A 15837-nucleotide genomic window follows, 5' to 3' on the forward strand; every position below is an offset into this window, starting at 1 on the left:
CTGATCATACTCATCACACTAAAAGAGATGTATTTTTTTCATCCTAAAGAATCGGAAAAAGCATATTCTGAATTGCTTTAAATGTAAGACATTTTGACCATGAAAGAATGCATGTGAGCATTATATAGAAGATAGGATAAGGTTGGTAGTAACTGTTGTGGAAGATATCAACCATATTTGAATTAGTGGGGATTATCCTTACACTATCCTAGCTAGCTAGATTAAAACCAAAAGATAGAACTATATCTAAGTGTAAAATGGATTCATCTTCCATAACTTGAGAGATCAACGCTACCATTTTCTAGTGGACTTAACAATTGCTTGAGGACTGGCTTGCATAATTTATGGTGCAGTGGTGCACACTTCTTTAGGTGCTTTAGGTGCATAAAATTGTACCCATAAAGGGGTTCCAACAACAACGTGGTTTTTATCTTCATGAAGGCCCGGACAACTTGAAATGGAAAACATCTCATACCATCACCATTTGCATTTCTTGATTGAAACATCAAAACGTTGCAAAAGGAAAGATATAAGATTTCCTAAGTATGGTGGTATGTACATGTTGTCTATATGTGGATCACATTGATAGGTTCTCAAAAGATTTCTTGAGCATGCCTTTTTGGATTAATTGAATTATATCCTTTTTTAACAAAAATCTTTTAGTTAAATCTTATTAATTTATCATTTATTTAGTTTGATTTTAAATTATAATTATACATTTCAGTTGAAGCAATTTAAGTTGGATTAAATTTTTATTATTTTAATTTTGATAAATAATAAATAAGCCTTAAAATTCACAATAAATATTAAAGTATCAAATATTTCATTTTACATTTAAATTAGTAAAAAGAGCTTATACAATATCACAACCAATATTTTCACACCACACATTAATTTATTTGCATTTATTGAGTTTTACTTTGCAGCTTTGATAGGAATATGTTATTCTATTAGGTATAACACAAAAACAATGAAATGAGAATGTGTTGTAAGAATAAATTTAAGCTAATTCAAAATTAATAAACTTATAAATGCATCAAAAGCGTAAGGTATACTTTAAAAATAATGCAATGTAAAAAATAAGTAGTATTAAAATTTTATAAATATAAATGTTTTTATATATAAGTTTAGCTTAAAGTTAAATTTTGAAATTTAATATAATTTTATTTATATTTATATTTTTATACTTTATATTGAATTAAGTCGATTTATGAATTATAAATTGATCAAATCTTTGGGTACATCTATAAATCAATCTAACCTAATATAGATTGTAAAATAACAAAAGAAAAGTTCAAACTTATTTCTATGATGTATAAGACACACAAACAGAGATTTTTTCTTTATCTTTTCTTCCTTTATTGTACTTCCTTTAATCTTTGTTGATGTAATGTCATTTGTAAATCACAAAAAATGATTTGACCCCCGTTAAGTTGCAAATGGGATAGCTTAGCACTCGTGCTTCTGTTTTTGTTTCTTCCTCAATTTCTAACTCTTTTCTCCGTCAACGATTTGTCAAAATCAAATTGGAAATCTCATTGAGCATTAAAGCACTTTCGTTTGAATCGTGCTTAAAGGTTATAATGCCTCACTTTGGGTTACATAAGTGATGTTAAATCACAATGCCTGATACCTCTAACTAATTGATTAAATAACTTTTTTAAAAGTATCAATAAATATGAGTTAATTTTATTTTATTTTAAATATAATTCATTTTATTACTTACTTCTAAACCTAATTCAAACAAAGGTCTTTTAGCAATGATAAATTTGGTTCCCCTCGTATAGCTTAATTTATGTTCTTAATTTTTATAGATATTATAGGTATTTTCTCAAAAGTTGGGTTTTTAGATGTTTTTATCTTGGTAGAATTTATTTTATTTAATTTTGCACTGAAAATGTTTAAATAAAAATTTAGTTGTTTAAACATTTATAATTTTTATTTTATTAATAATTTTTAATTAAGTTCTTTAAAATAAAAAATATTTTTATTAGTATTTATTCTTTTTGTTAGTGATCTATTACTTTATTCTCATGCTTGTTTAGATAATATCTAAGTTAGCTCTTATAATTAAAAGCCTACATGAATTTTAATATGAGGTTTAAATTAGACTTCAACCTTCACTGTGATTAAAATACAGTCTTTGTTTCTCTCCTCTTGCAATATATATATATATAAAAGCATCTTTCAACATCCAATAAATAAAAATAAAAATAAAAATACGTCGATGAAATTAGTAGAAGTCTTAAAGCTTTTTCATTCTCCTAATAAAACCTTCTTCAAATCTACGGTGACTACCATTAAATAAAACTAAACTAAATTACATGTTATTTTTATGACTAATTTAAATATTTTTTATAAAAATTAAAGCAAATTGTATTGCAAACAACGCTAGCCCTCACTACTATAAGACCAAACTAATGGCACCAACCAAAGTATGTCTCTTATCTTATGCTTTGTTTGGAGAGAGGTTTCTTTTGTGGTCTCACTGTAAAAAAAAAACTTCCAAAAATTTAAAAGAATTAACAGTATATAAGGAGGAAGAAAGAGGGGGCTCGATTGGTCAAGATGATTTTTTTAAATATTAAACAATATAAAAATTATAGAAAAAAATCATCAAGAAAATATATTATAATAAAAAAATTGAAACAATAACATAAAAATATAATTTAGATAATTAGATTAAATAAAAACGGTAAACTTTAAAAGAAAAAAAATACTGTATAATTATAAATTTATATAGAAAAAAAAAGGAAAAGACAATATATATAATATCCAAGTCATATAAAACCAAAGCAGAATCCATGTAGCAAGAGAAAAAAAAATCACTCCATTAGCTCTTTTAGCTAAACCCCAAAACCAGCTGTTTATTATATATATGTTCTCAAACGAGCTTCCACATCTACATTAAATTTGGAACAATCCAAAGGGGGTGTTATTATATTCCTGCTACGATCCAATAAACGTTTCAAATTTATAAGCCCATGCACGTATTCTATTAAAAAAAAACATACATAACCCAATTTGAATATTGGGAGACTATGACATGTTCCCTTGTCCTGTTACCTGAATTTACAACACAAGAACTACTAAATTGGTCCCATAGCTTTCACATCTAAATATAGGGTATGCAAAAATATATAAAATTGAATTGATTATGCAGAAGAAATGAAAGAGGGTTGAGAGGGGAGGAATGTGTCATCCAAAGCCAAGACAGGCTTAGGCTTACACATGCATGGGGTTGTCAAGTGGCAACTAGTCCATGACACACTCTTTGCTCGTGCCACCCTTGTGCCTTTTCTTATCCTTCTACCCTTTGTGCCAACTCTTTTACCTTTCCCTTTCCAACCCCTTCTATTTCAAACTAACGCTTTCAATGTCACTTCGTTAGACCCACAAAGTTACACACAACAAGCTTTCTTTTCTTTTATTTCAACTTCTTTCTTCTGTGTTGCAATGAATAAAACTCTTATTAATTATTTCTGAGGAAATTAATATAAATTTTAAGCACAACTTGAGACTTTTGGTTCACACGTATCTTCTAATGCTAATTTTATTTTATTTTTCCCTCTAATTTAAACGAGGAATATTCAAAATGGTTAACTTATATGAGTGATGATGTATGGTGGATCCACGTAACACCACTTGAATTGAATTCGTTCAAATTTGTCTTCTTGTAGTGTTCTAACTTCGCCACCTCGGTTTTCAACCATAACGACGGATACAGCGCTTTCGGATTATCGTTCATCAACTTTTCAACCCTTTGAACGATGACGAACTATGAACAAATACTGTCCATAATATATTCTTTTTTCTCTTTTTCCAGTTTTTCTTCCTTCACAGGTTTACGTCTCTTCATCATCTTTTCCCCAAACAATTTTATGATCATGTTTTTTTTGCTTACTTTTCCTAATTTTTTGGTATATAGTGATGATGTATGAATTTTGCTAATAAGAAAGAGGTTAAAGTTTTAAAGTCAAGGAAAAATTGAAAGAATAAATATTGTTTAAATTAAGATGTATCATATCTATATTTATTAGTTTTATATAGTGTGTTAAAATATAAAATTTAAGTTAAATCTAAATAAGTTTAAATAATAATATTTAAAAGAAAAGTAAAAAAAATGATACAGTAAAAATCATGTGACTTGATAAAGAAATTGAGTATATAATATATTAATAAAAGGATGGATAAGGAACTGCCTTTGAATTAAACTTTCATTGGATTTAGTTCTAAAAATAACCTCTCTATTCACTGTATAATATAAAGTCATGCATGAAAAAGGAAACTTTATAACTACATGTGAGAACACACGATATTTAACTGAGAAAAACTTTTCTTCTATTAGTAAAAAAAATTGGCACAGGGTCAAGCAATTTTTAAGGGATAAATTGTAAAAGCATAATTCTAAAAAAAATGAATAAAATATATAAAGTGGTGTTTTCAAGCAACAAGAAAATGCAAAAAGGAGCAATCCAATAATCTAATATGACATAACCATCCTACGTGGCACATAATAGCCACGTGGCAATGACACAGGTATATAAACGTGATCATATCCCTCACTGAGTCAGAATAAAATAGCTCTCAGGTTTCTTAATCTTATCCCAGTTGCCAAACAAACCCTTTCTTCTCCGCTTAGAACGAAACAACGTTGCTCTTGCAATCCGCGAGAGAGAAACAAAGTATACCCTCTCTCACTCTCACGCGCGATCACGCGCCCCGCATTTTTAACGCACAGAAACAACACAAACTGCGGACCCTAGAGAAAGAAAAATTTCCCGGAAAATTAAGCTCCGAGAAAATTTTCCGAAGAAGAAGAAAGGAAAAAGCGCATGGCGACGCCGTTAACGGGGCTGCAACACTTGGACGGAGGCGGAGGAGTGGCGGTGCTGTCGAATCCGGTGAACAAGGTCGATTCCTCCTCCAATGGCGGTGGCGGCTTTAATCGCTCCTTATCGGAATCGCCAATTCTGATATTCTCCTTCTTCCACAAAGCGATTCGCAACGAGCTCGACGCGCTGCACAGATTGGCGATGGCCTTCGCCACCGGAGACTGCTCCGACCTCCAGCCTCTGTTCGAACGCTACCATTTCCTCAGATCGATGTATAGACACCACTCCAATGCCGAAGATGAGGTGCAAGTTTCGGAACCCGTGATACTCCGTTTTTGTTCTGATTTTTTTCCTGTGAAGCTTGTTCTTTGTTGAATTGCGTTGTCGAGTTCGTTCGCGTGAGGAATGGTTTAGAGATTGAGAATTTCCCAGCCGCATAATTCATGAGTCATCGATGGTTGATCGCTTTAGCAATTTAGTTTGGGGAAGAAATAATTTTAGTTCCAGTCCAGAAAAAATTTAAAAATTAAACCATTGAGTGTTATTTTAGTATATATATTCTTGTTATTCTCATCGCTTTTGTTTTACACATTTTGATTTTAATAAGATGAATTAGAAGCAGGTAGAATCTGAATATGTTTCCTTTACTTTTTGTTTTTATATACGCTCTGTGAAGAATGTTAATTATAATCACATGTACGGTGAATGCGGTGGGGGTTGTTGAACCATGTATAGTGAGTGATTTGGTAGGTAATGGCTGGAGTTGTTGAACATGTGGCTGTCACTAAATGCCTACTATTAAACTGATTGTATTCTGCTTCGTGACAGAATTGGGTTTTTGTATGAAGATGAATAAATTTAGTTAGCAAACAGCTACTGCCACGGGCGGGTAAATTCGTTCCATTTCTGGTGGTAGTTGATATGAAATGCTTGGTCTTGCTGTGTACACAGAATTTTGGGGGTATCTATAATGGTCAGACTTACATTGAGATTTTATTAAAATTTAGCCAGAAAAGCTGTTGTCAATTGCAAGGCTTCCTTTGGCAGTTGATTTTTCTTTTGCAAAACATTGTATAGATTTTCACGAATGCTTTTTTGTGATTTTAATGCTATATGCTGTATGCTTGGCGTGAGGATCCTTCCTACTTGCTCTAACCGTTTTGGCTATATCACTCATGCTTTTCTGTTGTATTCAGACATTTTGGGTAATCTTTTCTGGAATGTAGGTGATCTTTCCAGCTCTAGACATACGCGTGAAGAATGTAGCACAGACATATTCTCTTGAACACAAGGGTGAAAGTGATCTTTTTGATCATCTATTTGATCTCTTAAAGTCTGCCATTCATAGTGACGAAAGTTTCCCAAAAGAGTTAGCATCATGCACGGGAGCTCTGCAGACTTCAGTCAGTCAACACATGGCTAAGGAAGAGGAGCAGGTCTAGGTTTAATGAATAATTCTTTATTTGATCTCAAGTTGGACTTTTGCAAAGAATAGCATCATGCAAAGTTTAAGATAACAGAAAGATGGTCTTTGTTTTCTCCTCCCTACGAGCCAAAAGTCCTACTATTTACTAATTGGTTATTTCAGCATAGGTGCTAAATCTTACGTGCTATAACTATAAAAATTATATTTTCTGTTTTCTATTTACTCAACACATAATTGGGAAAAACCATGTGATCTTCAACTAGTGATTGAGCAAATAGTAATAAAAAAGTATGAAAATTATTGGCATTAGAGTCTGAGATGCTGTCTTTAACTTAAGAAATTGCAGATTTTTCTTCCACAGTGTTCATATGCTATGGATACATAGTTTACAAAAACTACTATAACTTCATGTCTTCTGTGTAAAAAAGAAAGGTAGCTGGTCATATTTTGTTTGTTTTGTTTATTGTTTTATGAAAACCATTTAGGAGAAAAATGAAAGTTTGCAGATGTGTGCATTCTTATAATAAAATTTAAGAAAATTGTGCATGTGTCTGGGGTTAGCAAGTATCAACCAGAAATTCGAACAATTAACATGTGTGGTGTGTGTTCATGTTTGACTCTCTCCCTTGAGCTAGCAAAGTGATATCCTAAATGATTCATTGTGGAAATCATGCCCTTAATTTAAAATTGCTAAAAGATATTGTTCTGATTATAGTGTGTGTCTGATGTTTTTGTTTGTTGGATGATATCAGGTGTTTCCACTGCTTCTTGAGAAGTTCTCTCTTGAGGAGCAGGCATCTTTAGTGTGGCAGTTTCTTTGCAGTATTCCTGTGAATATGATGACAAAATTTCTTCCATGGCTTTCAACATCTATATCGCCTGATGAATCTCAGGATTTACGGAAGTGCTTAAGCAAGATAGTCCCAGAGGAAAAGCTTCTTCAAAAGGTATGGTTTTATATGCCATTTTAGATAGTCGTTCTTTCCTTTTCATTTTCAATGCTACTTAATGAATTGTTGAACACAATTTATATACATTTGATTGTCATGGTAATGTATCTGATTATATTCTTGCTTATTGAAGGTTGTTTTCACCTGGATGGAAGGGAGAAGTAGTGCTAACACAGTTGAAAATTGTGTAGATCATTCTCAGGTTCGATGTTGTCCTAATCCTTTAACCCATCATATTGGGAAAATAAAATGTGCATGTGAGTCCACCACAACTGGGAAAAGGAAATATTCTGGATCTATCCAAGATGTTTCTGACACCATGGGAACGCATCCTATAGATGAAATACTACTTTGGCATAATGCCATAAAAAAAGAGTTAAATGAGATAGCAGCACAAACCAGAAAGATACAACTCTCTGGAGATTTTACTAATCTGTCAGCTTTCAATGAAAGGTTGCAGTTCATTGCTGAAGTTTGTATATTTCACAGGTATCATCTTAATTTTTCTTTACAGTTCTGTCTTGTGAAAGCATCTTGTGTTTCCTCCAATTAAAATATTTTGTTGTATTTGATTTTGTTCATGGCTTATCTCTTTTGTTCTTCAATTTAATTTCCTTGTAACCGTTCCCCTGTTTAGTATTAGCCTACCTTGCATCCCTACACTTCAGAATTTTTGTTCTCACTTCTACAATAACAGAAACCTTGTTATAAACCAAATTTTCAGAGATAATATTTATGATGAGATTTCATCTTATAAATTTCCTAAAGTTCTTCTTGACCTCCCTCTACTCCTTTCCATAAAACTAAAAACCGTGCAATTCACTCTCCTCACTAGTGTCTTCAGTAGCTTTCTTTGTACATGTTCCAACTATCTTAACCAATTTTGTCATTTTCTTCTTGATAGGTGTCACTCCAATATTTCTTCACATATAATAATTTCCTATTCTGTCTTTTCTCGTGTGACCACATATTTCTGTTAACATTCTCATTTCTCTTATTCCAATTTTTTTCTCAAGTTTTCCTTTTAAAGTCCAACGTTTACTACTATAGAATAGAGTATAATTGATCATATGCCAGTTTTGTTCTCACCTCTCATTTAGGAAAATAATTGGTGAACAGCCAAAGAAGAAAGGTCAGGCTGTGTACAACTGAACATCTTTGTTGTGCTCAAGGCTTCCCTTTACAAGATCATAAATACTAAATGAAAAAAGAAAGAAAAAAAATTCATCCTAAATGAGTGAATAAGGGTTGTCATTACACTTTCATGGAATGCAGATGTAGTATTTGCTTTTAGAGGACTTATCATAATCTTTTTATTTTAATGTCCCATAGCATATTTATTGACATAAAAAGATTAAAGTGTGGTAATTCTTAAATGCTATCCTCCTTTCTTCATTTTTATGTAGTGTTAGAAACGTGTGACAAGGAATGGTTAATTGATTATTTCTTGGAATGCAGTATTGCTGAGGACAATGTTATTTTTCCAGCAGTAGATGGAAAGTTTTCTTTCTTTCAAGAGCACGCTGAAGAAGAAAGCCAATTTAATGACTTCCGGACTTTGATTGAAAATATTCAAAGTGAAGGAGAAACATCTAGTTCAGAAGCTGAATTTTATTCCAAGTTGTGTTCACATGCTGATCATATACTGGAAACGATACAAAGGCATTTCCATAATGAAGAAGTTCAGGTGATTCTTTGTCGGTCATGAAATACCTTGTCTGAAAGTTGCTCAAGTGAGATGGGAATGTGTAACACAAATGCATTGTTAATCTTACAATAGGATGATTAATAAATTGGTGGGTGGGATTTGAGTATCATATGTGCAGAGGTTATGTCGTAGCTTGTCAAAGGTTGATTAATATGAGAATTATTTGTATTAACTAATTATTATTATTATTATTATTATTATACAGAAGTATGACATAGGAAGGGAAAGTCTCTACTTCTTAATCTTTAGTTCAATATATATAGCAAAAGTTTGACAAAAAAGTTGCAACATCAAGCTACCTTTTAGTCTATTTTTACCACATGCCTCATTCCTCACATGTGTAGGTTCTTCCACTTGCACGTAAGCACTTTAGCTTCAAAAGGCAACGTGAACTTCTGTATCAAAGCTTATGCATGATGCCTTTGAAATTGATTGAGCATGTCCTGCCATGGTTGGTTGGATCATTAATGGAAGATGAAGCACAAATGTTTTTGAAAAACATGCAATTGGCAGGTTCTATGTCTATTTTGAATTTGCATCTTGATGATTTTTAAAAAAAATTATTTGTCTTCTAAATCTGACAATTTGTCAATCTGTTCCAGCTCCTGCAACAGATTCTGCTTTGGTCACTCTTTTCTGTGGTTGGGCTTGCAAGGCTCGCAAAGATGGTCTGTGTTTGTCTTCAAGTGCATCAGGTTGTTGTCCTGCTCAAAGACTTAATGATATTGAAGAAAATATTGTTCAGTCTTCCTGTACTTCTGCTTCTGTGTTGTCTGGTAGAGATTGCTCAGTGTTAGCTGAATCAGATGGGACTCAACAAAGATCAGTCAAACGAAACACATTAGAAATGCACAAGAATGGAGATGTCCCTAAAACTTCAGAAGAAGAAAGTATCCAGAAACAATGTTGTAGTGCACGATCTTGTTGTGTGCCAGCTTTAGGAGTCAGCAGGAACAATCTGGGGCTGGGTTCACTCTCTACATCCAAGTCCTTACGCTCCTTGTCTTTCACATCTTCTGCTCCATCCCTTAATTCTAGTCTTTTCATATGGGAAACAGATAGTGGCTCATGTGAAGTTGGCTCTACAGAAAGACCAATTGACACCATATTTAAATTCCATAAAGCCATACGCAAAGACTTAGAGTATTTAGATGTTGAATCTGGAAAGCTTTGTGATGGTGATGAAACAATTATTCGGCAATTTAGTGGAAGATTTCGTCTTTTGTGGGGTTTGTATAGAGCTCATAGTAATGCTGAAGACGATATAGTATTTCCTGCACTGGAATCGAAAGAGGCACTTCATAATGTGAGCCATTCATACATGCTTGACCATAAGCAGGAAGAAAAATTATTTGAAGATATTTCTTGCGTTCTTTCAGAGCTTTCTGTCCTACATGAAAACTTGCATGGGACCCATATGTCAGCAGATTTAAGTGAAAGTAATTTTGGAATTTCTGATTCCAATGATAGTGATAATATTAAAAAGTACAATGAGCTTGCAACTAAGCTTCAAGGGATGTGCAAATCTATAAGAGTTACCCTGGATCAGCATATTTTCAGGGAAGAGCTCGAGCTCTGGCCATTGTTTGGGAAACATTTCACTGTGGAAGAACAGGACAAGATAGTGGGCCGGATTATCGGAACTACAGGTGCTGAAGTTCTCCAATCAATGTTACCATGGGTGACTTCTGCACTTACACAGGATGAACAAAACAAAATGATGGACACATGGAAACAGGCAACTAAAAACACTATGTTCAATGAATGGCTAAATGAATGCTTGAAAGAGAGTCCTGTATCTATATCACAGACAGAAGTGTCAGAGCGTAGCACTTCTCAGAGAGGTTTGTATTATGCTTTGAGTTTCTTCCATGTTTCATGGAAATTGCGTGATGTATAATTGACGTATAATGTGTTGTGGTTTTCTCCTAGGCGCTGATTATCAAGAAAGCTTGAACCTGAACGATCAGATGTTCAAGCCAGGTTGGAAAGACATATTCCGGATGAATCAAAATGAACTTGAGTCAGAAATCCGGAAGGTTTATCGTGACTCAACTCTTGATCCAAGGAGAAAGGCGTACCTTGTGCAGAATCTAATGACAAGGTTGGTTTCAATGATCATAATTCCCTTGTTTTTATATATTTACAAAATAAATCACAATTCATATTGTAGCAGTTTAACATATTGTCTTCAAGCTTTTGTTCATGTTTTTCGTTTATTCTAGTCGCTGGATAGCTGCTCAGCAGAAGTTACCCAAGGCTCCATCTGGGGAATCATCTAGAAAACAAATTGAAGGATGTGCACTGTCATATCGGGACCCAGAGAAACAAGTATTTGGTTGTGAGCACTATAAGCGAAATTGCAAGCTACGAGCTGCTTGCTGTGGCAAGTTATTTACTTGCAGATTTTGCCATGACAATGCGAGTGATCATTCAATGGATAGGTAACGTATTCTTGGGACTTCTTGATATGTTGGTAACAACTTGTATTTCTAAATATCTGTTTGATAATTGCAGAAAAGCAACATTGGAAATGATGTGTATGCAGTGCTTGACTATACAGCCAGTTGGGCCTATATGCATGTCAGCTTCATGTAATGGACTTTCAATGGCAAAGTACTATTGCAACATTTGTAAATTTTTTGATGATGAAAGGTACTTTTTTGGTTCTTACTTTAGAATTCAACAGATTTAGTAGAAAGCTGCTGTTTCCTTTTTGTTTTTAGGTTACATAATTTATAGACCTGGGAAAGTGGGTTACTTTGGGCAGGGACATAATTCGTGGTATCTAGCACACCATTGTAAATAGCATGCTAGGTGTTACATGAGCCATGAGCTTGGCTGCTATTTCCTTATTTTTTTATAACATTATACAAATAAGAGGTTGTGATAGATTTCATTTTCTTTTCACTGTCTATGTGCTTGCATTTCGACTGGCATTGCAGTTGGCACTTTCTTTCTGAACTTCATATAATCTTAGTTTACACTTATTAATCATTAATCCTTCTCTTGGTTGAACTTAAATTGTTTTATCTACTGCTTCTTACTTCCAAACGAACAAATATGCTAAATGAGATCTGATGGGGCAGTATCCCTATATTATGTGCTCTTTAAAAACTCCCTTCTTTGTCTCACTGGTTACAGTGGATGTATGTCAGGGATCTATGCCATGGGTCAAGTACCTTGAGCATCACAGTGAATTGCATTAGGACTTAGAATGACAACTTACCCTGAATTATTTATGTTTAATAAAAAGGTTATGTTTTGAAATAAGTTATGGAAGTTCAAAGAAAAGCTTCAGGACATTTAGGAGTTCTTAAATGGTTGAATTAACACAATGCAAGCTGGATCCATACTCTTGAGTGGCAAAATCATCGCTGATTTTGGAAAGAGATGGAAAATATGCAAGAAGGTTTGAAAAAACATCAGTTCACTAACATATATGACTTTATTAGGGATAAGGTTTTGCACTCAGCGTCCATTTATTGTATGGGACATGGCTTTTCTAATGGGTTTTCACCAACATTTACATTGAGAGATTGAGAAGCTTTGTTACAATTTCTTTATTCTTGGTTGTCTTCTATTTTGTTTCAATTCCTGATCCTCGTTTCTCTTCATCTCAATTAATTTCTTCTTTTATTAAACATATATAATTCAGCATGTCTTATGTTATTTGATTGTCTGAGCCAGAAATACTTGGAAACACATGTCCTCTATGATCTGATTGATTTTAAACCGCCAAATTTGTTAGCTTACTAATATATTTCTCGTAGCTTTTGTTTGTTAACTTTGCATCATTCCTTCTCAGGAATGTCTACCATTGTCCATTTTGCAATATATGCCGAGTTGGACAAGGGCTTGGGATTGATTATTTTCATTGTATGAAATGCAATTGTTGCCTGGGGATAAAATCAGCGTCTCACAAATGCCTAGAGAAAGGTTTAGAAATGAACTGCCCAATTTGCTGTGACGACTTGTTCACATCAAGTGCAACAGTGAGAGCTTTACCTTGTGGGCATTACATGCATTCATCTTGTTTTCAGGTATGTCATGCCCATTTTAACGTATACATACCTGAGTCTAAGAAAAAAATAATGCATTTTAACCATTTGTCTTTTATCTTGGAATGAAGTTGCCTCAAAGGTTTTGGACTCAATCTCATACTTTCTTGTAAAATGTCAGGCATACACTTGTAGCCACTACACATGTCCTATCTGCAGCAAGTCATTGGGAGATATGGCAGTAAGAATATTTTCTTTCTATATATCTACTATGAAGTCAAATCTTGTAAAGTTGTTTTGTTGTTAGGTATACAATTCTATACATTTATTGATCTTTAACAATTCTATGCATGTTTGGGCACACTAATTGGGATTGGAGATGACTAAAAGTGTAAGAGTAAATGCTATCCCATTGGCACTTGATTAGAAGATTTATTGAGAAGTAATATAATTAGAATGTGCATGTTAAATCTGGATATCTTAAATTCATTACTGTATGATTAACTACAGAGAGAATTATGGAAAGTCTTGTTTTATCTTATGTTTAAGGGGTGATTGGGTGAGGGATCGCTTTACAAGTCATTTTGTTAGTTGTTCAAGTTCTACTCTCGGTAGGGTATTGGGATATGAATATTAGGTCCCAAGCCACTTACTATTACTGACTTGCTGCTTTCGAATGGAAATTGAAATGCTTAACGTTTCATGGCATGCAATGCGTAACTTTTTTTTTCCTATGTATACCTAGGTTTACTTTGGTATGCTTGATGCTTTATTGGCTACTGAGGAGCTTCCTGAAGAGTACAGGGACCGCCATCAGGTATTATTTTCGTCTGTTGAATATTTATCGAGTCAATGTTAAATTACTCTCCCCTTATTTTCTTTCAAAAGCTAATGTGGTTTTTATGATATAACGCACGATAGCTTTCAAAGAATTGGTAAGTTTAATCTTTAAATCTTAATGTGAAATTAAATTGTGTTTTGTATATTGCGTTATTAGGCGCTGGAGGTTTCCTACTCCCTCTTCTTCATCTACTTGAACTTTCTATTTATTTTTCTTGTTGTCAAGAAAATAATAATTATTTTATAAAGGTGATGTGCCAAATAATTCTTGACTAGTATATCTCATTAAGTATACAATGAGAATTATTACGTGAATATCAATTTTTTTCCTATCAATATTAATTTTCAAATATTGGAATGTTTTTGTTCAAAGTTGAAAAATGTATAATATGTTTCACTAATTTTAGTATATTATCTTATGATTAAAATAACTTTGTAAGTGAGAAAAAAAGAAACTGCAAAAAAACGTTTAATGTACACATTTAATGCCTATAGTTGAATTAACAAAATAGTCTTATACTAAAAATATATATATTTGTTTTTATTCAAGTATTTTATTATATTTTCATCGTTATCGCTTAAACACTTAAAAAAAGTTATGGTTACTGTCCCAATGCCTTTTTCCAATGTTCTCAATTAAAACAAGTACTAAAACCGAATGAAATACTTGTATAAATTAAAATATAATTTTTTAATAAAAAAACTAATTTGAAAATAAGTATCATCTATAGGCAGCAAATATGCATTTTAACCGTCCATTTACAAAAGAATATTCATACGATGTTGTCTTAGAAATTTAAAGTTGCACCAGATTAATTTTTCCACTAATTCATGATATGGAAAAATTGCTTAGCTTTTTTATCTCCTTATTGGCACCAACCATATGCTGCAATATCTATTATTTTAACGGTGTTATTTTCATCATGGTATCAAGAGAGTTAAAACAAAATAAGCTGAAAGAAAATGGAAAGAACACCTAACTAGCAGTGGTGATTTTGTGAACTCTTGTTTGTTAAATGCAATGCAGGATATACTCTGCCATGACTGTGATCGAAAGGGCACTTCACGCTTCCATTGGTTATATCACAAATGTGGATTTTGTGGCTCATACAATACCCGGGTGATCAGGAGTGAGGCATCAAATTCCAGTTGCATTTAGTGTGCTTCTTTTTTACAACAGAAATAGAGTTTGTAAATACATGTATAGCCAATCCAATTTTCCCCCAACCAATCAGTAGTAGTCTGATTCCCTTTCATTTAATACATAGTGCAATGCAAGTGAGTCACTTCCATGGCGGCCTCTCATGAGTAGTTTGTCTTCTGGAAAACCGAAGATTGAAGCACCAAATCAATTCCATTGTTGTAATGTACAGAGATCACACTTCATTGTGCAGTGGATACTTTAGCCGTTCCTCATTTCTGATTCTTGTATTATAAATCATTTAAGTGCGCACTAGCATTGCTTTATACTCCCACCCTCGGTTAACCGTCACTAATTGAACTGTGTTTTAAATATGATTTTTTATATTTATTAATTCTTTAAGAGCACAAGTCTGCAGACACGTAAACCAGTGAATTCAAGAATCAGAGCCTCCTTAATGACATGTGAGATGGATGCAAAGCAAGAAAGATAGGAAAAAAAGATTGATATATGACAGATGATATAATGGAAAAATAGATGAGATTGCTATTGTTATGTATTATATTTATGTATATTTATTTTTTAATTTTGATTATTTGAATATAATCTAATAGTATATAATTATTATTCTCATCCTCAAAATAAGCAAATATTCTCACTTCATTCTGTGTAAGGCATTGTTTAATTGCATATTCTCACTTCAAATAATTAAATTTTGCATGTTTCAGATCAATCAAACGGCGACTAGTTCCAATATTGCATCTTTTTCTACTATCAAAACCAATCATCACTGTATTAATACAAAATTAGGCCACAGTTAATAAATTCTTAAAAGAAGAACCACTGCTTCCATGTACACGAATTTTCTGAAGAATGAGAATGCAGCAATCATCTAAACACTTACTAAGCTAACAAGGCCATCCCATAATTACAAGT

The 15837-nt window shown here is 33.0% G+C and overlaps 1 protein-coding gene across 3 annotated transcripts; it reads left to right on the forward strand.

The window, feature by feature from the left end:
- The first annotated feature begins 4571 nt into the window (after positions 1–4571).
- LOC113868069 (zinc finger protein BRUTUS-like) lies at positions 4572–15261 on the forward strand. Of its 3 annotated transcripts, XM_027503632.1 has the most exons (15): positions 5069–5138; positions 5664–5808; positions 6062–6271; positions 7014–7208; positions 7345–7700; positions 8670–8898; positions 9264–9432; positions 9522–10763; positions 10852–11023; positions 11145–11363; positions 11437–11574; positions 12728–12962; positions 13102–13161; positions 13666–13737; positions 14788–15231. In XM_027503632.1, exons 2-15 carry the CDS (start codon positions 5806–5808, stop codon positions 14917–14919), a joined length of 3432 nt encoding a protein of 1143 aa, XP_027359433.1. In that variant the 5' UTR covers positions 5069–5138; positions 5664–5805; the 3' UTR covers positions 14920–15231. The 3 variants fall into 3 exon arrangements, with proteins under 3 accessions (XP_027359430.1, XP_027359432.1, XP_027359433.1); XM_027503629.1 differs by lacking the exon at positions 5664–5808 and having other exon boundaries at positions 4572–5138; positions 14788–15251; XM_027503631.1 differs by lacking the exon at positions 5664–5808 and having other exon boundaries at positions 4595–5138; positions 12728–12914; positions 14788–15261.
- Positions 15262–15837: the final 576 nt, after the last annotated feature.

This window comes from Abrus precatorius, unplaced genomic scaffold (assembly GCF_003935025.1).
Source record: "Abrus precatorius isolate BTA unplaced genomic scaffold, Abrus_2018 Scaffold5, whole genome shotgun sequence".
NCBI classification, from domain to species: domain Eukaryota; kingdom Viridiplantae; phylum Streptophyta; class Magnoliopsida; order Fabales; family Fabaceae; genus Abrus; species Abrus precatorius.